Source organism: Onthophagus taurus, chromosome 10, assembly GCF_036711975.1.
Source record: "Onthophagus taurus isolate NC chromosome 10, IU_Otau_3.0, whole genome shotgun sequence".
NCBI classification, from domain to species: domain Eukaryota; kingdom Metazoa; phylum Arthropoda; class Insecta; order Coleoptera; family Scarabaeidae; genus Onthophagus; species Onthophagus taurus.
Window position 1 is genome coordinate 11,389,665 of NC_091975.1, and position 26,600 is coordinate 11,416,264.

Consider the following 26,600-nt stretch of genomic DNA (forward strand, 5'->3'; position numbering starts at 1 on the left):
ATTTTTCCACGTTTGAAGAATCAATGAGTTTTTAGAAAACAACACAGAATACACAACTTAATCGTCCTACGTTTTTTTTATCAACCTTAACGATTAATTCTTGTGTTATTTTTTACATATTTTTTCTTTATTATATCAAAACTTTTAAACCTATATATATTAACCGCTAGCGAAGGTTTTTCCTAGACGAGGTGCGACAACGAGGGGGAGACGGTTCCCCCTCAATCGTCGATGAGACAAGACGCGCCCCTTTTTCCTCCGTACGAAATATTAGCTACAGCAACGTATATTACGACAGAGTCCATGCGTTTTAATTATTTCTTTAATGTATGTTTTTTTTTTTATTTTAGGTGATAACGGTGTAGTAGAAAAACGAACGCAAAATGCACTAATTTAAAATAAAAAATGCACGCACACGCATGATGCACACGTCTTCGCAGTCGCACTCGACTCGACGTACCCACATACGATTTATTTTTATTATTTTTTTTAGAACCAAGCTCCTATAAGTATAGTTTACAAATTGTTTTCACTTTTTTGCAATTAGTATAATAAATTGATTATTTACGGAAAAACGAAAGCTTTCCGACAAACGAATACGACTTCTTTTAATTTTTAAATCTTCTCACATATAATATATTCACGTGTAAATATACGCATACACAAAATTTCGGCACATTTCCGATGACTAGAAATCACCTTTTCGCATCAATTAGATTTAATAAAAAAAAGGTTACGTTTCACGTCGAAATTGAATAAATTTGATAAAGTTTTTGTGCCGAAATTTTTGTACCAGGTTTGTTTTAGAAAATCTCGCATCAAAAATAAGTCATTATGATCCTAGATCGTTAAAACAAACCTTACGTATGCATACATAATTCCTTTTTGCCGTTTAGGGTTCCCTTATACAAAGTCTATTTTTATTTTATAAATTTATCCGCTGCTATCGGCACGGGACGAGTATATATAATATATATTCATGTTATTTTTTTATAAATATAAGCTCTCTAAAGATAATAATAGAAAACAAAATAATAAATATCCTTAGTCAAAAAATATACAATACCTACTAACTTAAAAAACGCTCAACGAAAACTAAAAGAAATAATAAAACATTAAAACGAAAACAGACCCGTAACGTTACCGATAGGCCTCGGATTTCCGTATATGCACACACGTAATATCGGCGAATTTATATATATATATATTTATATACTTATATATATATATATAAAACCATTTTTTCCTGTTTGATTTAATTTTATTAAATTTTTTGTTAGAAAATAACAGAAACGAACCTCTACTTCTATTTTATAGGTGAAAATTAATCGTGTTATAAATAACAATACTATTTTTTTTTTATTTCAATATTATTCATATTATTAAACGGTAAATACGGTCCAAATTGGTTTTCGCACTTAAATGAAACACTTTGGCGTCGGAAATCCAATCAATTCAATTTTAACCCCTCCTCCCCAAAGATTTTTGCTCCTTAACAAACACTTTATTTTTGCTCCTATCCTTTTTGTAATTGAAAAAACAGCAGTCACTAAGCTAAGCGCCACGCACGCACACAGAAACAGTTTTTTTTTTTTTTAATAGAAAGAGACGAAAAACAGAATCATCATCAAGAGTTAAATTAACATAACATCACATTTCATCCTTGGTTTTTTTCTTTTTATTACAGCAACGACGTGAATCAATATAAGTAATATTACACAAATATACAGTTTTTTTCTTTTATTTATTTATTTTTTTTTGTTTGAAAAAACTTGGATTAAAACAATCCAATCCCGGACGCACTCGTCGGATCATTTTTTTTTGTTGTTTACTTATCTGGCCGTGGTTTTTTAAGCCCCGCGCTTTCTGCTCCTCCTTCTACACTAGGTTATACTCTCTTAAATTGGATTGCAGTATTGTATCTTTCACAGCAGCGAAAACAAATTTTATATTTTCCGTATCTGTCAAAAACAGTATTAAAATATATATATAAATTTTTGTTTTAATTAAAAAATTATCTTCTAGAGGGCCATAATTTTTTAATGAGAATTAAGTTGGTAAAAAAATATAAAGCTATTTATGTACCTAAACATGTATATTCAATTGTTAAATCTTACTGATTGGGTTGGGGTGGAAATACCGCGGCATTGCTATACAAATAAATATTATAGAGTGAGGCAGGGAAGATATGTATATAATATCAAACTACTGTCTCGGCCGCGAGCAACCTCGGCTTGAAGAGAAAACATCAGCCTTGTTAAACAAATTATTGTTACATACTACATTTTTGGTGGTCATGAAAACATTGCACTATATTAATACACTTATAAATCATTTTTATCACGCATTATTCGCTTTTGGTTATACAATACGTGAAAAAAAAATATTTTAAATGAGTCCAAACGACTGAGGAAACGATTGAACCAAAATTAACGCTCGATTAGCGTTGAGTTAAGCGTTGATTAAGGTTTTGCAACACTCAATATGATGCAAATGAAATTATGATATTTATGTGATTAATGGTACGAGAATTTTATGTTATTAAGTTATTATAGGTAACATTTGGGAATTGGAGCTTGTTATAAAAAAACTTTGATAACAAAAATTTTATTCTTAACAATATTGCTCTCTTACACTTTTGCTCTTAGATACATCAATATCGAGATATATACGAAAATATGAAAATTTGTTGCGCTTTTAAGTCATTAAGGTAGCACTTGGGAATCGGAGCTTTCTACAAGAAAACTTTTTTAACAAAAATTGTTGCAAATTTTATTGTTAACAATATTGCTCTTTTACACTTTTGCTCTTTGATGCGTCAATATCGAGATATATACGAAAATATGAAAATTTGTTGCGCTGTTAAGTCATTAAGGTAGCACTTGGGAATCGGAGCTTTCTATAAGAAAACTTTTTTAACAAAAATTGTTGCAAATTTTATTGTTAACAATATTGCTCTTTTACACTTTTGCTCTTAGATGCATCAATGTCGGGATATATACGAAAATATGAAAATTTGTTGCGCTTTTAAGTCATTAAGGTAGCACTTGGGAATCGGAGCTTTCTATAAGAAAACTTTTTTAACAAAAATTGTTGCAAATTTTATTGTTAACAATACTGCTCTTTTACACTTTTGCTCTTAGATGCGTCAATATCGAGATATATACGAAAATATGAATATTTGTTGCTCTTTCAAGTCATTAAAAGTAGCACTTGGGAATCTGAGCTTTCTATAAGAAAACTTTTTTAACAAAAATTGTTGCAAATTTTATTGTTAACAATATTGCTCTTTTACATTTTTGCTCTTAGATACATCAATATCGAGATATATACGAAAATATGAAAATTTGTGGCTCTTTCAAGTCATTAAGGTAGCACTTGGGAATCGGAGCTTGTTATGAAAAAACTTTTTTAACAAAAATTGTTGCAAATTTTATTCTTAACAATATTGTTCTTTTATACTTTTGAAATTAGATGCGTCAATATCGAGATATATACGAAAATATGAAAGTTTGTTGCTCTTTGAAGCCATTAAAGGTAGCACTTGGGAATCGGAGCTTGTTATAAAAAAACTTTTATAACAAAAATTGTAACAAATTTTATTGTTAACAATATTGCTCTTTTACACTTTTGAAATTAGATGCGTCAATATAGAGATATATACGAAAATATGAAAATTTTTTGCTCTTTCAAGTCATTAAGGTAGCACTTGGGAATCGGAGCTTTCTATAAGAAAACTTTTTTAACAAAAATTGTTGCAAATTTTATTGTTAACAATATTGCTCTTTTACACTTTTGCTCTTAGATACATCAATATCGAGATATATACGAAAATATGAAAATTTGTTGCGCTTTTAAGTCATTAAGGTAGCACTTGGGAATCGGAGCTTTCTATAAGAAAACTTTTTTAACAAAAATTGTTGCAAATTTTATTGTTAACAATATTGCTCTTTTACACTTTCGCTCTTAGATGCGTCAATATCGAGATATATACGAAAATATGAAAATTTGTTGCGCTTTTAAGTCATTAAGGTAGCACTTGGGAATCGGAGCTTTCTATAAGAAAACTTTTTTAACAAAAATTGTTGCAAATTTTATTGTTAACAATATTGCTCTTTTACACTTTTGAAATTAGATGCGTCAATATCGAGATATATACGAAAATATGAAAATTTGTTGCTCTTTGAAGCCATTAAAGGTAGCACTTGGGAATCGGAGCTTGTTATAAAAAAACTTTTATAACAAAAATTGTAACAAATTTTATTGTTAACAATATTGCTCTTTTACACTTTTGAAATTAGATGCGTCAACATCGAGATATATACGAAAATATGAAAATTTGTTGCTCTTTCAAGTCATTAAGGTAGCACTTGGAAATCGGAGCTTTCTATAAGAAAACTTTTTTAACAAAAATTGTTGCAAATTTTATTGTTAACAATATTGCTCTTTTACACTTTTGCTCTTAGATGCATCAATATCGGGATATATACGAAAATATGAAAATTTGTTGCTCTTTCAAGTCATTAAGGTAGCACTTGGGAATCGGAGCTTGCTACAAGAAATCTTTTATAACAAAAATTGTTGCAAATTTTATTATTAACAATATTGCTCTTTTACACTTTTGCTCTTAGATGCATCAATGTCGGGATATATACGAAAATATGAAAATTTGTTGCTCTTTCAAGTCATTAAGGTAGCACTTGGGAATCGGAGCTTGCTACAAGAAATCTTTTATAACAAAAATTGTTGCAAATTTTATTATTAACAATATTGCTCTTTTACACTTTTGCTCTTAGATACATCAATATCGAGATATATACGAAAATATGAAAATTTGTTGCGCTTTTAAGTCATTAAGGTAGCACTTGGGAATCGGAGCTTGCTACAAGAAAACTTTTTTAACAAGAATTGTTGCAAATTTTATTGTTAACAATATTGCTCTTTTACACTTTTGCTCTTAGATGCATCAATGTTGGGATATATACGAAAATATGAAAATTTGTTGCTCTTTTAAGTCATTAAGGTAGCACTTGGGAATCGGAGCTTTCTATAAGAAAACTTTTTTAACAAAAATTGTTGCGAATTTTATTGTTAACAATATTGCTCTTTTACACTTTCGCTCTTAGAAGCGTCAATATCGAGATATATACGAAAATATGACAATTTATTGCTCTTTCAAGTCATTAAAGGTAGCACTTGGGAATCGGAGCTTGTTATAAAAAAAACTTTTATAACAAAAATTGTTGCAAATTTTATTGTTAACAATATTGCTCTTTTACACTTTTGCTTTTAGATACATCAATATCGAGATATATACGAAAATATGAAAATTTGTTGCGCTTTTAAGTCATTAAGGTAGCACTTGGGAATCGGAGCTTTCTATAAGAAAACTTTTTTAACAAAAATTGTTGCAAATTTTATTGTTAACAATATTGCTCTTTTACACTTTTGCTCTTAGATGCATCAATGTCGGGATATATACGAAAATATGAAAATTTGTTGCTCTTTCAAGTCATTAAGGTAGCACTTGGGAATCGGAGCTTGCTACAAGAAATCTTTTATAACAAAAATTGTTGCAAATTTTATTATTAACAATATTGCTCTTTTACACTTTTGCTCTTAGATACATCAATATCGAGATATATACGAAAATATGAAAATTTGTTGCGCTTTTAAGTCATTAAGGTAGCACTTGGGAATCGGAGCTTGCTACAAGAAAACTTTTTTAACAAGAATTGTTGCAAATTTTATTGTTAACAATATTGCTCTTTTACACTTTTGCTCTTAGATGCATCAATGTTGGGATATATACGAAAATATGAAAATTTGTTGCTCTTTTAAGTCATTAAGGTAGCACTTGGGAATCGGAGCTTTCTATAAGAAAACTTTTTTAACAAAAATTGTTGCGAATTTTATTGTTAACAATATTGCTCTTTTACACTTTCGCTCTTAGAAGCGTCAATATCGAGATATATACGAAAATATGACAATTTATTGCTCTTTCAAGTCATTAAAGGTAGCACTTGGGAATCGGAGCTTGTTATAAAAAAAACTTTTATAACAAAAATTGTTGCAAATTTTATTGTTAACAATATTGCTCTTTTACACTTTTGCTTTTAGATACATCAATATCGAGATATATACGAAAATATGAAAATTTGTTGCGCTTTTAAGTCATTAAGGTAGCACTTGGGAATCGGAGCTTTCTATAAGAAAACTTTTTTAACAAAAATTGTTGCAAATTTTATTGTTAACAATATTGCTCTTTTACACTTTCGCTCTTAGATGCGTCAATATCGAGATATATACGAAAATATGAAAATTTGTTGCGCTTTTAAGTCATTAAGGTAGCACTTGGGAATCGGAGCTTTCTATAAGAAAACTTTTTTAACAAAAATTGTTGCAAATTTTATTGTTAACAATATTGCTCTTTTACACTTTTGAAATTAGATGCGTCAATATCGAGATATATACGAAAATATGAAAGTTTGTTGCTCTTTGAAGCCATTAAAGGTAGCACTTGGGAATCGGAGCTTGTTATAAAAAAACTTTTATAACAAAAATTGTAACAAATTTTATTGTTAACAATATTGCTCTTTTACACTTTTGAAATTAGATGCGTCAATATAGAGATATATACGAAAATATGAAAATTTTTTGCTCTTTCAAGTCATTAAGGTAGCACTTGGGAATCGGAGCTTTCTATAAGAAAACTTTTTTAACAAAAATTGTTGCAAATTTTATTGTTAACAATATTGCTCTTTTACACTTTTGCTCTTAGATACATCAATATCGAGATATATACGAAAATATGAAAATTTGTTGCGCTTTTAAGTCATTAAGGTAGCACTTGGGAATCGGAGCTTTCTATAAGAAAACTTTTTTAACAAAAATTGTTGCAAATTTTATTGTTAACAATATTGCTCTTTTACACTTTCGCTCTTAGATGCGTCAATATCGAGATATATACGAAAATATGAAAATTTGTTGCGCTTTTAAGTCATTAAGGTAGCACTTGGGAATCGGAGCTTTCTATAAGAAAACTTTTTTAACAAAAATTGTTGCAAATTTTATTGTTAACAATATTGCTCTTTTACACTTTTGAAATTAGATGCGTCAATATCGAGATATATACGAAAATATGAAAATTTGTTGCTCTTTGAAGCCATTAAAGGTAGCACTTGGGAATCGGAGCTTGTTATAAAAAAACTTTTATAACAAAAATTGTAACAAATTTTATTGTTAACAATATTGCTCTTTTACACTTTTGAAATTAGATGCGTCAACATCGAGATATATACGAAAATATGAAAATTTGTTGCTCTTTCAAGTCATTAAGGTAGCACTTGGGAATCGGAGCTTGCTACAAGAAATCTTTTATAACAAAAATTGTTGCAAATTTTATTATTAACAATATTGCTCTTTTACACTTTTGCTCTTAGATGCATCAATGTCGGGATATATACGAAAATATGAAAATTTGTTGCTCTTTCAAGTCATTAAGGTAGCACTTGGGAATCGGAGCTTGCTACAAGAAAACTTTTTTAACAAAAATTATATAATACACCAGATCAAACTACACAAATAAATTCTTGTATACTAAGGCAAGTGATATATTTTTGATGATCGTCATCTTAGACACCTTTACCAAAATAGAAAAGAGCTGTTTTGATAATGAGAGCACTGTCATGGGCTATTAATTAATTGCCCTAATATGCCTAATATTTAACCACAGCTTCGACGTGGCGTACTGAAGTCTAGTTTGAAGGGATTCCGATAGACCTTGCATCAGAACGTAAGAGACGCGTCATATAATAATTATACAGGGTGTGTCAAATGTTTGGAATATAGCCAATAACTTCGCCAGTTGTAGTTTTAAAGAAAAATGTTTCAAATACAAATTTCTTTATTAATCATGGCGCATTTTTTTGGCGATATTTGATTGTTTGTATTGTTTTTTTTCGTTGCTATGGCAACCAATATTATTATTTTAAATGAGATGCATATATTGATAGAGGATAAGTCCCTCTATGCGATGAACATATCAAATCATACGGTTGTATAAGAAAAAAATCGAGAATTTCTTTAAACTGTCAATTTTTTGACATTTAAAGCTGTCAACGGCTTTGATGATTGTAATTTGCTGCTTTAATATTTCTCGATTTCTTTTTCTAATACAACCATATGATTTGATATGTTCATCGCGTAGAGGGATTTATCCTCTATTAATATAATGTGCAAAAAAACATATGCATCCCATTTAAAATAACAGTGTTGGTTGCCATAGCAACGAAACAAAGAACAATGTAAACAAGTAAGTATCGCCAAAAAATGCGCCACAATTAATAAAGAATTTTTTATTTGAAACATTTTTCTTTAAAACCACAAATGGCGAAGTTATTGGCTATATTTCAGACACACCCTGTATATGTATTACAGAGCGTTCAACAATGATTGTAAGATGTTTGAATTTCCCGCTTTTGCGTTTAATTTTTAAGGCTGGTATGAGAAAACTAATAAGCATAGGCGTATCATAGGAAAAATTTAACGCTTTAATTAAAGCTTTATTAACAAAATTTAAAAATGTGTATGAAATCAATTGATATTTATTCACATTTTGTTATAATAAATGTTGAAACTTGTTAACTGGAAGCAATTAAAACATACCACGCCACTGATTGTTAAAAATACGTCGAAAACACCAACCGGCACCAACGTTGCTTGGCAAGTATTACTAAAAGTCAAGTGCGCCAAATTCAAACATCTTACTATAATTGTTGAACGCTCTGTATATATAAATTATTTTGTATTTTTCTGTTGTATTTGACTATTTCATTTTATCTTTACCATTCACGCATATACCATGTAATATATTGAAAAAATACGCGCGAAGGTAAAATGAAATAAATACATATTACAAACAAGTACAAAATAATTATACCGGGTGTCCAATTAGTGCGATATCGAACGATATCTCCTTACAGGGTGTCGCTAGAAGAAAATGTTTATATATAAAGTTGTTTGGTGCTGGAAGGTGCATAACCTAAAAATATTTTTGTTTATACAGGGTGTTGCAAAAATAAAGTACAATGTACAACTTTGTAAATTTATGTAATTTAAATGGAACACCCCATATTTTATTACATTTTTGAATTACCCTTAAAATTCGACATACGTTTTGTTAAGCATTACCTATACCAAAATTTTACAGTTTTTGAAATATTCAACATTTTGTGAAAAAATCTCCGTCTGCACGTGTCTATAAAAGAAAGCATACCTAATTTATTTAAGACCCTACAAAGCAAATCTTTTGTGGATTATTAATGCATAGTTACAATATAAAAATCGGGTAACCTTCTACAGGGTGTTCGTAATATTGTACTCAATACCAGAAACTTGAAATAGCTACATCTCATTTTTTTTAACGGAATGCCTCATATTTTTTTATCTTAAATTATTCGCCAAGTGACAAGGTTTCTTTTTTATAAAGCATGTCCTATACCTATTTGCAATAGACATCAAGTTATTTATAGGACAATAGGTTTACGAAGAATTTACGAAGTTGTACCTTGTACTTTGCTTTTGCAACACCCTGTATAAACAAAAATATTTTTAGGTTATGCACCTTCGAGCACCAAACAACTTTATATATAAACATTTTCTTCTAGCGACACCCTGTAAGGAGATATCGTCAGATATTGCACTAATTGGACATCCTGTATATAATACATGTATATACAGGTGTATCTGAATGACTCCAATAAACTTCAAGGGGTGATTCTTTAGTGAATTTTAAGGGTACTTTAATATACCCCTCCAAAAATGGCGGAAAATTTTGGTTTAATTTTTTTTTCTCAAAAACCATAAACACTACAAAAATGAAATTTGGGATATATGTTTAATTCATAATAGGGCACGTTTTGACCCTATTTGTACTTTCAACCTACCCTTCTAAACTACTAAACGCAACCAGTCCCTTTACATTTTTGCAAAAATTTTTTTTATCCTTAAAATACACTAAAGAATCACCCTTGAAGTTTGTTGCAGTCATTCAGATACACCCTGTATAATTATTATATGACGCGTTTTGAGCGTCTCTTACGTTCTGATGTAAGGTCTACCAGAATCTCTTCAGACTAGACTTGCACCATTTTTTCAACACACACCAGCACCATTTTTTCATTTTAAAGACATTATTTTGATTAAAACCGCATTAAAACCCAACCAGCCGTTTTCGACTATACCGTATCTTACTAAACCGCGATTTTCTGCGAAACTATATGGAATATCCAAAAAATTAAATATGCACATTATTAAGAACACATCAGGGTACCACCTGTTCAAATTTGAATTTTTTTCGTCAGATAGTTTTTGAAAAAAAAAATCGCAAAGTGGACAAAGTTGCCGGAACAGTCAAAAATAGGGTACTTTTTTCATTTAACTCGCGATTTTAGGAAAACTGCGGAGTAAAAAATTTTCAAATTCACATATGTTACGTAAAAATGTTTAGTGAATACAACAAAGTTTAAACTTTCTTTAAAGTTCAACTTTAAACTGACGAGAATTGATTTTTCAAGTTATATCGAGATTAATTTAATTTATAAAAAATTTTTATACCAACTTAAAACTTGTTATGGCCCTTTAAAATTTGATATATAATTAAATAAAAATAGGCACAAACACTTCCAAAAACACACTTTAGTACACAAACGTAATAATTTTATTTAAAACATGCATTAAGAAGAAAACAATATTATATTGCTGCATGATCATGCAAAAACCATAACAAAAACAAAGTTGAACCACATCATTTTTATTATTAATTTCATCACTTTAAGCTAAATTAAACTCTTTCAAAGCAGTTTGCATAATTGTATCTTTCACAGCACAAAACACTAACTTAATATTTTCAGTATCTATAAATGTTAGAAAAACACGTCCGTTAATCGAAGAAGTAAGCATGAAATAAAAGATTAATTCAACAAATAAAAATTGAATAAGTAATTATTTGTTATACCTTGGGATCTCCAAATAAAAAGCATTCATAAAAAAGCACATGCGAATAAAATAAGAAACCAACAAAAATCCACGACATCAAGAAAGAAGCAAGAGTAATTTAAAAAATAAAAAATACCTGTAGCGCACGTAAAGTGGGAGTAAATAATTTTTTCACTGTCCGGATTTAGGTCTACAAACATCCTCAATATGAATTCTCTAGCTGTAATTGCGTCTCGCTGGGCACCTAAATAAAATTCCAATAAGCTTTTTACTTAGCATTAATATAATTATATTCATATAATTTTTAGCTTATTCTAAATTTAATTTGCTTGTAAAGCTTTTATTTTATTTATTTTTGACCTGTTGCAGTAGTAAAATGCGAATAACAGCTTCGTTCTGGATCAGGATTTTCGCGCAAGTACAATTTTAAAATGTACTCTCTCGCGGCGACGTGGTCTAAACTAGGACCTTGACGCAAATCAACAATAATAACAACTTTAAACGTACCCAATAAAAGCCTGACCAACTAAATAATCAACATCAACTTACCGTCGTACTCCGGAAAATAATCTACTAAATGGGAATACATTATTTTTTCTTCGAGCAGATCTTTCTTGTTTAAAAATAGGATGACCGATGATTGCGTGAACCACGGATAGGTGATGATGGTCTTAAAAAGAGCCTTTGATTCTTCCATACGATTCTAAATTACCACAAATTTTATTTTATTTAATACAAATTTTTTTTATGTTACCTCATTTTCAGATTCAAAGAGAATTTGGTCGTACTCGCTTAGAGCTACCAAAAAGATGATAGAGGTGACGTTTTCGAAACAATGGATCCATTTTCTTCTTTCTGAACGTTGGCCCCCCACATCTACCATTCTAAAATTTGATAAATACTCATTAAGATTGTTATAAGTTAATTAATTTGAGTTTTTGAAGTGATCGTTTTCGTGTTTTTACTGTATAATGATAAGCTCAAAAGCCGTGATAAGCTCAAATTGCAATTAAAAATAAAAAGATGCGATAAAATAACTATACGAAGTTAGCCCCCAATTAAATAGGATTTTGCATTCATTATTACAAGAGAACCGATTTCGATGAGCAATATCTCATTCGAAAAGTTAATCCTTGGCCAATATGAAATTATAAATTCTCTGTTATAAGACCAGCCGAGGCATCAATCGGTTTTAGATTAATATAATTGTAGCGCCTCGGTCGCAAGTGACCTTGACTTAATAAGTCACAAACTGTTTATCCTATTTGGAGAACCTTAATAATAACGATAATTAGGGCACGGAACTTTTGTAACAAAACGATACGATTTCCCCCCTCCACTTGTTCTTAGCAGAACTTCTCCTTAAAAAAATATATAAAAATAGGTATATATATATAAATTTTTTTGAGATTGTTCTTAATTATTGATCAAATCAAAAATTTTTATTAACAATATTTGTTTAGAATTACTCCAGGAACAGTGTTTGTTAATAAAATTTTTTGCTAACTTGAAATTTTAATTTCCCTCTGAATAGTATGCTATCAAAATTAATTATCTCAACAATTATTGTTTTTATTAAAAAATGTTTTAAATAAAATTTGTTTCAATTTCGATTTTAAATCAATTATCTTAATAAAAAAATTTTACATCTGTATTAATTAAGCATCTAAATATAATTATGTATAAAAACGGAAAAATTATTATTTTATGGTTATCTCCTTAATTACTGATTAAATCAAAAAAAATTGTTGACAAAGTTTGTTTAGAATTGTTTCAGGAACAATTTTTGTTAACACAATTTTTTTCTAACTTGAAATTTTAATTTCCCACTGAATAGTATGCTACAAAAATTAATATTTTTGAGGTTATATCCTTATTGTTGATTTAATCAAAAAATTTAGTTAACAAAATTTGTTTAGAATTACTTCAGGAACAGTGTTTGTTAATAAAATTTTTTGCTAACTTGAAATTTTAATTTCCCACTGAATAGTATGCTACAAAAATTAATATTTTTGAGGTTATATCCTTATTATTGATTTAATCAAAAAATTTTGTTAACAAAATTTGTTTAGGATGTCTTCAGGAACAATGTTTGTTAATACAATTTTTTGCTAACTTGAAATTTTAATTTCCCACTGAATAGTATGTTACAAAAATTAATATTTTTGAGGTTACATCCTTATTGTTGATTTAATCAAAAAATTTTGTTTACAAAATTTGTTTAGAATGACTTCAGGAACAGTGTTTGTTAATAAAATTTTTTGTTAACTTGAAATTTTAATTTCCCTCTGAATAGTATACTATCAAAATTAATTATCTCAACAATTATTGTTTTTATTAAAAAATGCTTTAAATAAAATTTGTTTCAATTTCGATTTTGAACCAATTATCTTAATAAAAAATTTTTACATCTTTATTAATTAAGCATCTAAGTATAATTATGTATACAAACGGAAAAATTATTATTTTGTGGTTATCTCCTTAATTATTGATTAAATCAAAAAAAAATGTTGATAAAGTTTGTTTATAATTGTTTCAGGAACAATTTTTGTTAACACAATTTTTTTCTAACTTGAAATTTTAATTTCCCACTGAATAGTATGCTACAAAAATTAATATTTTTGAGGTTATATCCTTATTGTTGATTTAATCAAAAAATTTTGTTAACAAAATTTGTTTAGAATGACTTCAGGAACAGTGTTTGTTAATAAAATTTTTTGCTAACTTGAAATTTTAATTTCCCTCTGAATAGTATGCTATCAAAATTAATTATCTCAACAATTATTGTTTTTATTAAAAAATGTTTTAAATAAAATTTGTTTCAATTTCGATTTTGAATCAATTATCTTAATAAAAAATGTTTACATCTCTATTAATTAAGCATCTAAGTATAATTATGTATAAAAACGGAAAAATTATTATTTTTAGGTTATCTCCTCAATTATTGATTAAATCAAAAAAAAATATTGATAAAGTTTGTTTAGAATTGTTTCAGGAACAATTTTTGTTAACACAATTTTTTTCTAACTTGAAATTTTAATTTCCCACTGAATACAAAAATTAATATTTTTGAGGTTATATCCTTATTATTGATTTAATCAAAAAAATGTGTTAACAAAATTTGTTTAGAATGACTTCAGGAACAGTGTTTGTTAATACAATTTTTTGCTAACTTGAAATTTTAATTTCCCTCTGAATAGTATGCTATCAAAATTAATTATCTCAACATATATTGTTTTCATTAAAAAAATGTTTTAAATAAAATTTGTTTCAATTTCGAATCAATTATCTTAATAAAAAATATTTACATCTCTATTAATTAAGCATCTAAGTGTGATTATGTATAAAAACGGAAAAATTATTATTTTGAGGTTATCTCCTTAATTATTGATTAAATCAAAAAAAAATTTTGACAAAGTTTGTTTAGAATTGTTTCAGGAACAATTTTTGTTAACACAATTTTTTTCTAACTTGAAATTTTAATTTCCCAGTGAACAGTATGCTGTTCTTTTAATCAAGATTTTCTGAGAACGAGTGGAGGGGGGAAAGCGTATCGTTTTGTTACAAAAGTTCCGGGCCCTGATGATAATAAACTGTTTATTGAGCCAGAAATAATGATAACAAAAACAAGATACAAAATTATTTGACCAGAAACAAACAAAAAAAGAAATAAATATAATTAACAAGGCAAAATAAAATAATCGTTACGACTAAAATAAATAAAAAAGTATTCAAATTACAAATGATGTAGAATGATGTAGAATCCCAAATCTTGAGACATAGATTTTAGTTTAAGTTATGAATGTCCGTCCTAAATCTTATTTTATGAATAAGATATGGAGGTTTCCTTTCGTGAAGAATCCCATAAATTAGACTTCGTTTAACGCCATAAACAAAGCGAGAGTGTGCAAGAGTTTTGCACAACTTGTACCTTGCGCATTGATTTAAAAGACAAGCAAGAGCTAAAAACAACACTACAATAATTGAAGTTGGACAAAACCAGGCTATCACATAATAAACGCTTAAGCTCAACAGAAAAAACGCAGAATCCCTATATGCCTATCAAAACTCAATTGACTATCTATAACGACTCCCAAACTTGTAACCTCATCCAAAAAACGAATTGATTTATCCAAAATGCCAATATGAACTCGAGACCCATCCACAAACTCACCATCTCTTTTAGAGAATATGATACCCTGAGTCTTATCAGGATTTATCCTCAAGCCATGATTGCTAATTTCCGCGCACAAAATTTTCAACTCGCCAGTAACAATGCCATACATAGAAGGAATTTCATCGGGTTTAAAGCTGTAATACAATCGCGTATCATCCGCATTTGTCGCAGTCTTTGTGGAAAAAATTGGGGTCTTACCCCTGAAAGACTGTACTGGCTCTATGTGACTGTGGTTAGACCTATGATCACATACGGAGCAGCAGCCTGGTATAGGAAAGTCCGACAGACTTCAGTTATCAGTAAACTTTCACGAATTCAACGAGTAGCTGGATTGGCAATCTCTGGTGCGATAGTCACAACGCCAACTCTAGCAATGGAGGTTCTGCTTGGCCTATCTCCTCTGCATTTGCATATAGAGAAAGTGGCTAGAACAACCATTTACAGATTTAAGTAATATGCTCAAAACTGTTCCGACATGTCCTACCAATGGGCTGCGGAAGACATTATAAGCACTGATACTGTGCTATCAATGCCGTCAGATTTGGCGGTATCACTATCAGTGATTAACGCTCGATACCAGATTGTACTGCCTGAGCGGCAGTCCTGGATCGAAAACGAAAATTCTCTGGTTCGGGCAGACATTTGCTTGTACACAGATGGATCAAAAACGCCTGAAGGGGTAGGAGCAGGAGTATACTGCCAGACACCTCGAATTAAGCAAGCCTACAGCCTGGGTACGTACTGTACTGTATTCCAGGCGGAAGTATTTGCTATTGACATGGGTGCTAAAATCCTTCTTGAAAGAGGGGTGAAGAACATGACAGTACGAATTTTCTCAGACAGTCAAGCCGCTCTCCAGGCGCTGCAAGCCGTGAAAACGGTGTCGGCTCTGGTTAATGATTGTAAGAGAACATTAAACACACTGAGTTGTGATAACAGAGTCTCTCTGATCTGGGTCCCGGGTCACTCTGGGGTTGCTGGCAATGAAGAGGCAGATAAGCTAGCACGAGATGGCAGCGCTGAAGCGTTTGTGGGACCAGAACCAGCAGTTGGTGTATCATTTGCGATGGCCAAATATAGGATTGGACTGTGGGCTGAAGAGAGACTTCGCCTACTGTGGACCAGTTCTCCTGGAATGAGACCCGGGAATATTTTAGGACCTGCCCGTAGTAGCATAAAAGTTGTAATGGGTGTTCTTACTGGGCACTGCCGATTAAAAGCACACCTAAACTTGTTGGGTTTAGCCGACGATGTTGAATGCCGACTATGTGCGGAGGAAGAAGAGACGGTTGAGCATGTTTTATGCCACTGCCCTGCCGTTAACCGTATCAGATTCTCGATTTTTGGGTCGCAGTTTATCTCTTCAAAAGATCTGAATGACCTTTCGCCGAGCAAGGTATTTTTGATAACGATATCTATCGGGGTACAATAGATCCTTAGGGTCGCGGTGCATGGTTCGTTGGTCCGCCTACCCGATATGTATTCTATGTAATGTAATGTAATGTAATCATCCGCATACAGATGATAAGAACAATACTCAAGTTTGGAAAATAGATTGAAAGTGTAAATAGTGAAAAGGACGAGGCCCAAAATGGAATCTTGAGGAACACCAGAAGAGCAGATCTTACAGGGTCTGATAAAACAGAATTCAGCTTAGCCGACTGAACCCTATTTGATAGATAGCTATCGAAAAGCTTAACCGCATGAACATCCATATGATCAAGGTGTCAAAGGCCTTAGTGAAATCAAGTAAAATTAATACTGTGGATTTACCCTGGTCCAGAGACCTGAGTACATCATAAGTCAAATCCAGGAGCGCAGTAGCACAACTGAACTGTGTCCCAAACCCCTTGGGGAGACTGCTTAAGAGGCAAAATGCAATGTGTTTCCAGATAAATATTTAACTGCTCTATCATAAGTTTTTCTAAGATCTCTGAATGAACCGGCAGATACTGGATACACTCAGCAGAAACCTCACTAAATACAAACATGGACGAAGCAGGACGCATCCTATTATTGTTATAAAAAGCAAGAAGATCAATATCAGGAGTAACCAAGGAGTTATTTAAACTATTACTAAAGAATGTATTGATTTCAGTATTTCCAAGAACGATTCCAGGATATCTTAAAATAGGAAATACCAGACTGGGTGTTGGATCCTTTTTTTGGATCATCCCAGCTGAAAGAAGAACTAATAACTAATATAATTAGATTAGTTTTAAATCCAACATTAAATCGTTGATGAAAATTTCGTTCACAACGTTTTCTGCAGAACGCATCTTTAGGGGCTAACTTCACATAAGTCAAAACTACTTTTTACAACAACCAAACAATTTGTACAAAAATAAATTTTTGTGTTCTTACACAATTACTTGATGTAATAAAATTTAAGCAAGCAAAAAATTAAATTACCAAGCTCTAAATAAGTATTAATATGTTGTAGTACATACATTTTTTTATTTATTACACACTAGCCTTTTTTTTTTGAGATTTTTTGAAATTATTTGCAAATTTTTTTACCCATACCTAAATATAATGGAGTCGAGATCGAACGGATACTCAAGAATGCCTGTAGTTGGGGCCCTAGCTCTTAAAATATCCTGTTCTGTCGGTAGATAACTTTCCTCCTGTATCCGTTCGAGGTCGGAGAGATAACTGTAACCAACACAAGCATGCAGCATGCACTTGACACACATGGAGAACATGTACAGGATTTATCCGAACGAAAATAAAATAAAAAAATAAAAATATATAAAAAAAATATACACAGTGAATTAATTAATTAATCACTTTGTATAAAATAAACAAGATTTGCCAGCCAGCCAGCCACAGCTTTGATGACGCCCCCGATGTTGCGTGTTTTTGTTGTGGTGTGCAAAAATAATAATCGAAAGAAATGAGGGAGCGAGTTTGGCCCCGCATTGCCCCGACATGCGTGCCCATACCTAAACCGGATCTCATCCAAATCGAATGGATACTCGATGATTCCCGTTGTGGGGACGCGCACGCGAAGAATATCTTGTTCCGTTGGTAAATAATCCGTTGCCGCAACCCTGTCTATTTCCATTAAGTAACTTTAACAAAAAAAATGTTAACAAAAAAGTTTTCTTTTTGAAGAAGAGAGTGGGCTAAACTGGGAAGAAACGAATGGTGGGATAGGGAATGCAGAGAGGCCAAGAGATAAGCCAGAAGGAAATTGAGACAGTGGCAGAGAGATAGATATAAAGTAACGGATATAGGCGATAAAATCATTATAAATGGGTTATGGAAAAATTTTTTGCAAATTTTTGGTTCAATTATTTCCGCCATTTTTAATCCTCCAATTTTGAAAATGATAAAAATAGCAGTAGCCATGAGTAACTATGGTAACCAATTAGTTTAAACAATTTCCTAAGTGTCAAAAAATGATTTAGTAAGTAGTTGACTTCCTTAATGCAACATTTCCTGATCGAAAACTGCGTAGCTCATTAGTATGGCAAGCCTAGCTGTGACTAAATTGAAAAAGCATGGACATCTTCGAGATTTCTGGAAGTCTGCCCGACCAAATGTTTCAGGGGAGGTTTTGACTGGGCAAGGAAACCCTTATGTTACTGTAAGGGGTATTGGGTTGCATTTGGACATTAGTAAACCAACGGTTCATAAAATATATTATTCCTATAAAGTAAACCTCATTCACGAGCAATGAGTCGTAGTTTTTCCAACAATAATTTTGCAACGATGACGAAGACTTTGTCAAAAACATATTTTTTCTGACGAGAGAACATTCACATTGAGTGGACAAGTAAATAGACAAAATTGTCGATATTGGGCTATTCAAAATCGACATTGACCAAGAAAATCGCACACCCAATATCCGCAAAAGATCAATGTGTGGAGCGAAATACTACGGGATTCTGTCCTGACTTCTTACTTTTTGAGGAAACCTTAACTGAAGGGAGATAGATATTTAGATTTTTTCAAAACGATATCATAATGTTATCCCACCTGAACTCCAATGGCAGTTATTCCAACAAGATGGCACACCACCACAGTTCAATAAGCTTTCCTAAACCAGTTTTTGACACTCATGGAACTGTTTGAAACAAACGGTTTCCATAGTGACTTATGGTTACTGCTATTTTTATCATATCAAGCAAATTTGATGAAGTTAATCTTTAAAGTAATTTTTCTCGAAAATTCTCTTATGTAACCAATATTAATATTGAGTGTACTAGATTCAGAAAAAGGTCCTCTTTCATATTCCGTAAAAAAATTGGAGGATTGCCATTTGAAAAAAATATCGATGACGTCATAACTTGTTTAAAAATGGCGGAAAAGAATTGAAATCCACACCAAAAAATTGCAAAAAATTTAAATCTTTAGACCCGTTTTAGGGATTTTTCCATAAACCGTTTATAATGATTTTATCGCCTATATCTGTTATTTTACGGACACGCTGTATAGAGGCCAGGAGAAAATACAAAGAAGAATGCAAGAAAAAGAAGACGGAGCTGAAGGAAAGGGCGGCTGAGAAGATTAAGGAGTTGAAAGAGGAAAATGAGGTATGGAGATACTAAAAGAGGATGAGGAAGGGAAGAGAGGAAATCAGCAGAAATATACAAATGACTGAATGGAGAATCTATTTCATGGGATTGTTGGGAGAGGTGGAAGAGAGAAGACTGGGCGAAGGAGAGCGAGGGGTGCAAGGAGGAGAAGGATAACAGATGAGATCCAGAATGAGGCATGGTTGGAGGCGACGGAGACGGTGATGATGGGGATAATAGCCCCACTGTATAAAAAGAGGAATAAAAGGGTGGTGAGCAATTATAGAGAGATCACCGTGTTGGACACAACTTTCAAAATGTATGCAAAGATACGCCTGGGGAGGTTGGAAGAGGAAATGGAGAGGGGAGAATTGTTGCCGGATGGGCAGGGAGGATTCAGGAAGGGAAGAGGGGGGTAATTGATAATATATACATTCTGAAACACCATGGGGAAAGCTGTATGGATTGTTTATTGACCTGAAGGCTGCGCATTCGATAACGTGGATAGACAGAAGTTGTGGGAGGACATGTAACCATTGGTTATTTATTATTGATTATATGTACAGGGTGGTTTAAATTCGATGTCTGAATAGGCTATCTCGGAAACTATAAGAGTTAGAAAAAAAATAGCTTCCATATCATGATCTCGTTTTTCGAGAAACTGCTAATGCTGAAAACCTCAAAGCGCTATCGTCTTTTGTTTTTCTCCTAGAGGCCAAAATTGAAAATATCGTAAAACCAGCAAGTACAATTATCTTGGTTATTATTATAGGTGGAGTATTATAACTAAGACATTATATGGACACTTTTTTACAGAGAATTTGATGACGTATTAAAAAAAATAATTTTCGTTATTTAAATGGAAACAACCACTCCTGTCGAACCCTATATTTTTGTAATCAGACAAAAACGAGATCATGACATGTAAGCTACTTTTTTTCTAGCTCTTATAGTTTCTGAGATAGTCTATTCGGACATCGAATTTGAACCACCCTGTACAGGGAGACGATGGCCAAAGTTAAAGTGGGGGAAGAGTTAAGTAAGGTATTCTGGACGACAAAGGGATTGAGTCTCTTTGAGTCCCACACTATTTGCAATATATACGGCGGACTTGGAAAAGAGACTTGCGAAGGGGCAAATGGGTGGGGTGGTGATAAGAGGAACAAAGGTGCACGCTTTGGCGTAGGCGGACGATTTGGTGATCGTGACTAAAGAGGCGGTGGAGATGAAGGAGATGATGAGATCCCTGGAAAGATATTTTAAAGCGAACGGGTTGGAGGGAAACGTCGAGAAAACAAATGTAATGAAATTCTGCAAAGGGGGAAGAAGAAAGAAGGAGGAATGGAGGTGGCACGTACCTGGGATATGGTTTAACGCACGTGAGGGCGATGGGACAAGTTTGGGGATGGGGAGCACAATGACGTAAGGCGCAGTAGTATGGGGATGAAGAGAACAAGGTTTGCTGGAGGATATACAAACACGATATTGGAGATGGGTACTAGCGTTGGCAAGGGAGACACCAGGGTGTGTAGTGAGGATGGAGGCGGGGAGAAGAGCAGTAAAGTATGAGGAAATGATAGAAGCAAGATCACATTGCAGGATCCTGGGAGAGTGCTGGAGAGAGATTAAAGAGAGGAGGCTGATCTATGGGCAAAGAGACAGGGAAGAATATTATAGAAGAGTGGGATACTCACTAAATGGGATCGAAAACAGAAGAGCGGAAAGAGGTGAAATGTGGAGACAACTGAGAGATAGGGACGGGGAAATACAGAGGCAGGAAAAATGGTCACAGATACGAGAAGGGAGATACAATGAAAAGTATGGGGAGATAGTGACAAAAGAACTGCCAAAATATTTGTTGATGGAGGGGGATGATGAAGGGAAGAGATTGGTGGCCAGATTCTACTGTGGTAAGAGAGTGTGCTGAGAGGGTGTAATAAGCTAAGGGAGGAGGCAATGGACAGGAAGCAAATTTTGGGAAAGGGGGGCGAGGGCAAAAGATGGATGAGGGAGGTGATGAGGGCGATGAGACAAAGGGGGGAATGAAGATAGAAGATCTGGAGGTGTATATACAGGGTGTTTCAGTTTTTAATCGGGAAACTTTACTAGGATGTAGTACTTGCTAAAATAACACAATTTTTTTATACAGCGTGTCCCGTATCTTCCGCATCAGAGCATTATACGGTTGTAGGATACATTATTCTGAAGCGATCTTTCTAATAAAATTTTTTCGAAATGTTTATAATAACCGCACGGGAACTGTTTAAAGGAACTGTTTTTCGTCCAATCAGCAGATCGCAAATCAGACTCAGGTAATCGGTGCCACCCTCGGCCGGTTCGCTACGCCGATGATAACTCGTTTCCCACGTGTACTCACCAATAGATTCGTCATGGAAAGAGAAATAAACTTTTTCGATGAATCAAAGTCGTCCGTTATTGGTCGTCGTTAAACAGTTCCCGTGCGGTTATTATAAACATTTCGAACAAATTTTATTAGAAAGATCGCTTCAGAATAATGTATTCTACAACCGTATAATGCTCTGATGCGGAAGATACGGGACACGCTGTATAAGCATAGGGTCGCAACTCTTTTGTTTTTGAGCTATGAGCTGTCAAAGTTAACCCAAATATTTACATTTTATCTTTTATTTCGGGTATGAGTAAACCACGGAATTTGAAATTTTGTATGTATGTTCTACTGGCTAATACCTTATTTTCAACCATACCTTAAACTTTCCTAGCTTAAACTCCCTCTAAGGGGATGAAATTCACAACCGCTTTGATTTTTTTATAACAACTTTTTAACGCCATGGAATATTAACGTAAAAAAATATGGGTTGTAAAGCTTATTCATTATTGGTACTTTTTTGTCTCTTTAGTTTTTTCCTTAAAGATAATAGTTTTAGCGTAAAAAAATAAAATATGCTACATTGTACAGGGTGGTTCAAATTCGATGTCCGAATAGGCTAACTCGAAAACTATAAGAGTTAGAAGAAAAGTAGCTGACATGTCATGATCTCGTTTTTCGAGAAACTACTAATGCCGAAAACCTCATACCGCTATCGTCTTTTGTTTTTCTGCTAGAAGCCAAAATTGAAAATATCGTAAAACCAGCAAGTACAATTATCTTGGTTATTATTATAGGTGGAGTATTATAACTAAAACATTATATGGACACTTTTTTACAGAGAATTTGATGACGTATTAAAAAAAATAATTTTCGTTATTTAAATGGAAACAACCACTCCTGTCGAACCCTATATTTTTGTAATCAGACAAAAACGAGATCATGACATGTAAGCTACTTTTTTTCTAGCTCTTATAGTTTCTGAGATAGTCTATTCGGACATCGAATTTGAACCACCCTGTACAGGGAGACGATGGCCAAAGTTAAAGTGGGGGAAGAGTTAAGTAAGGTATTCTGGACGACAAAGGGATTGAGTCTCTTTGAGTCCCACACTATTTGCAATATATACGGCGGACTTGGAAAAGAGACTTGCGAAGGGGCAAATGGGTGGGGTGGTGATAAGAGGAACAAAGGTGCACGCTTTGGCGTAGGCGGACGATTTGGTGATCGTGACTAAAGAGGCGGTGGAGATGAAGGAGATGATGAGATCCCTGGAAAGATATTTTAAAGCGAACGGGTTGGAGGGAAACGTCGAGAAAACAAATGTAATGAAATTCTGCAAAGGGGGAAGAAGAAAGAAGGAGGAATGGAGGTGGCACGTACCTGGGATATGGTTTAACGCACGTGAGGGCGATGGGACAAGTTTGGGGATGGGGAGCACAATGACGTAAGGCGCAGTAGTATGGGGATGAAGAGAACAAGGTTTGCTGGAGGATATACAAACACGATATTGGAGATGGGTACTAGCGTTGGCAAGGGAGACACCAGGGTGTGTAGTGAGGATGGAGGCGGGGAGAAGAGCAGTAAAGTATGAGGAAATGATAGAAGCAAGATCACATTGCAGGATCCTGGGAGAGTGCTGGAGAGAGATTAAAGAGAGGAGGCTGATCTATGGGCAAAGAGACAGGGAAGAATATTATAGAAGAGTGGGATACTCACTAAATGGGATCGAAAACAGAAGAGCGGAAAGAGGTGAAATGTGGAGACAACTGAGAGATAGGGACGGGGAAATACAGAGGCAGGAAAAATGGTCACAGATACGAGAAGGGAGATACAATGAAAAGTATGGGGAGATAGTGACAAAAGAACTGCCAAAATATTTGTTGATGGAGGGGGATGATGAAGGGAAGAGATTGGTGGCCAGATTCTACTGTGGTAAGAGAGTGTGCTGAGAGGGTGTAATAAGCTAAGGGAGGAGGCAATGGACAGGAAGCAAATTTTGGGAAAGGGGGGCGAGGGCAAAAGATGGATGAGGGAGGTGATGAGGGCGATGAGACAAAGGGGGGAATGAAGATAGAAGATCTGGAGGTGTATATACAGGGTGTTTCAGTTTTTAATCGGGAAACTTTACTAGGATGTAGTACTTGCTAAAATAACACAATTTTTTTATACAGCGTGTCCCGTATCTTCCGCATCAGAGCATTATACGGTTGTAGGATACATTATTCTGAAGCGATCTTTCTAATAAAATTTTTTCGAAATGTTTATAATAACCGCACGGGAACTGTTTAAAGGAACTGTTTTTCGTCCAATCAGCAGATCGCAAATCAGACTCAGGTAATCGGTGCCACCCTCGGCCGGTTCGCTACGCCGATGATAACTCGTTTCCCACGTGTACTCACCAATAGATTCGTCATGGAAAGAGAAATAAACTTTTTCGATGAATCAAAGTCGTCCGTTATTGGTCGTCGTTAAACAGTTCCCGTGCGGTTATTATAAACATTTCGAACAAATTTTATTAGAAAGATCGCTTCAGAATAATGTATTCTACAACCGTATAATGCTCTGATGCGGAAGATACGGGACACGCTGTATAAGCATAGGGTCGCAACTCTTTTGTTTTTGAGCTATGAGCTGTCAAAGTTAACCCAAATATTTACATTTTATCTTTTATTTCGGGTATGAGTAAACCACGGAATTTGAAATTTTGTATGTATGTTCTACTGGCTAATACCTTATTTTCAACCATACCTTAAACTTTCCTAGCTTAAACTCCCTCTAAGGGGATGAAATTCACAACCGCTTTGATTTTTTTATAACAACTTTTTAACGCCATGGAATATTAACGTAAAAAAATATGGGTTGTAAAGCTTATTCATTATTGGTACTTTTTTGTCTCTTTAGTTTTTTCCTTAAAGATAATAGTTTTAGCGTAAAAAAATAAAATATGCTACATTGTACAGGGTGGTTCAAATTCGATGTCCGAATAGGCTAACTCGAAAACTATAAGAGTTAGAAGAAAAGTAGCTGACATGTCATGATCTCGTTTTTCGAGAAACTACTAATGCCGAAAACCTCATACCGCTATCGTCTTTTGTTTTTCTGCTAGAAGCCAAAATTGAAAATATCGTAAAACCCGCAAATGTAATTATCTTGGTTATTATTATAGGTGGAGTATTATAACTAAAACATTATATGGACACTTTTTTACAGAGAATTTGATGACGTAGTCAAAAAAATTTTGTCGGGTTTAGATTTTGAGATATTATCACAATTTTCGTTTTTTTAAATGGAAACAAGCACTGATTATTCGCTTAATAAATTCGTTATTTTTTTCTGATTACAAAAATATAGGGTTTGACAGGCCTATTTCTTATTGTTTTAGAATAAAACTAAAAATAAACTTTTCTTTTAGTGTCGTCGAAGAAATTAAATTTACAGTTTCCTGTAAATTATAACTAAAAATTAAAAAAACATATTTCTGATATTTGAAACAAATATATTTGTTGAACTGTTTAATTTATATGTGTTTTACACAAAAGTTGGAATAGATTGCATTATTTCACATTTTTTATTACGATTTAATATTATTTTTAAATGACTTAATAAATTATCGATAGATGGCGCTGATATGTTTTTTTTTTAATTCAAATAAACATAGCAACATTTGTTTGTATTCGAAAATTTTCTGAAGTGTCACTTTAAAAATCCTGTTTTTACGATCAATTACGAAAATTTTGAAAAGTTTGACATGTTAGAATGTTACATATTAAAAAATTATTTGTTTTTAAATACTAGAAGTTATCTTCGTATTTAATTGTTAACTTTTTAGATTTTACCTACCGCCCCGTAACTTACAGGAAACTGTAAATTTTATAAAAAAAGTTTATTTTTAGCTTTATTCTAAAACAATAAGAAATAGACCTGTCGAACCCTATATTTTTGTAATCAGAAAAAAATAACGAATTTAATAAGCGAATAATCAGTGGTTGTTTCCATTTAAAAAAACGAAAATTCTCATTATATCTCAAAATCTAAAACCGAAATTTTTTTTTTGACAATTTCATGAAATTCTCTGTAAAAAAGTGTCCATATAATGTCGTAGTTATAATACTCCACCTATAATAATAACCAAGATAATTGCACTTATTAGTTTTACGATATTTTCAATTTTGGCCTCTAGGGGAAAAACAAAAGACGATAGCGCTATGAGGTTTTCGGCATTAGCAGTTTCTCGAAAAACGAGATCATGACATGTCGGCTACTTTTTTTTCTAACTCTTATAGTTTTCGAGTTAGCCTATTCGGACATCGAATTTGAACCACCCTGTACAGGGTGTCCAAATTTCGATGGTTTTGCAGGGTATCTCAGTTATTATGAAAGCTAGAAAGTGGCGGCTTTCGCGAACCTGAGCTACCTTTTTGTGAAACTTACAATGGCGCAAACCAAATTTTCACAGCCCTTTTCATTTTTGATATGCAGGGAGTATTTGAAATTTACGATTTTCAGACACCTCATGTAGCTCGGCTACCCGGAAACTTAGTAAACAAGTAAC

General features: G+C 32.8%; 1 protein-coding gene across 5 annotated transcripts in view; it reads right to left on the bottom strand.

The window, feature by feature from the left end:
- Window positions 1-1,663: 1,663 nt before the first annotated feature.
- LOC111422714 (guanine nucleotide-binding protein G(q) subunit alpha) overlaps window positions 1,664-26,600 on the bottom strand; it is a 30,560-nt gene continuing 5,623 nt past the window's right edge. The window contains exons 5-10 of one of the 5 annotated variants that reach the window (XM_071199470.1): window positions 18,121-18,249; window positions 17,702-17,830; window positions 11,753-11,882; window positions 11,548-11,701; window positions 11,135-11,242; window positions 10,798-10,916 (exon numbers count right to left, since the gene is read on the bottom strand). In XM_071199470.1, the coding sequence (XP_071055571.1) occupies window positions 10,834-10,916; window positions 11,135-11,242; window positions 11,548-11,701; window positions 11,753-11,882; window positions 17,702-17,830; window positions 18,121-18,249 (733 nt within the window). In that variant the 3' untranslated portion in view covers window positions 10,798-10,833. Of the gene's footprint in view, window positions 1,962-10,697; window positions 10,917-11,134; window positions 11,243-11,358; window positions 11,467-11,547; window positions 11,702-11,752; window positions 11,883-17,701; window positions 17,831-18,120; window positions 18,250-26,600 lie in introns of those variants that run through there. The other 4 variants (XM_071199466.1, XM_071199467.1, XM_071199468.1 and 1 more) reach the window with 4 other exon arrangements.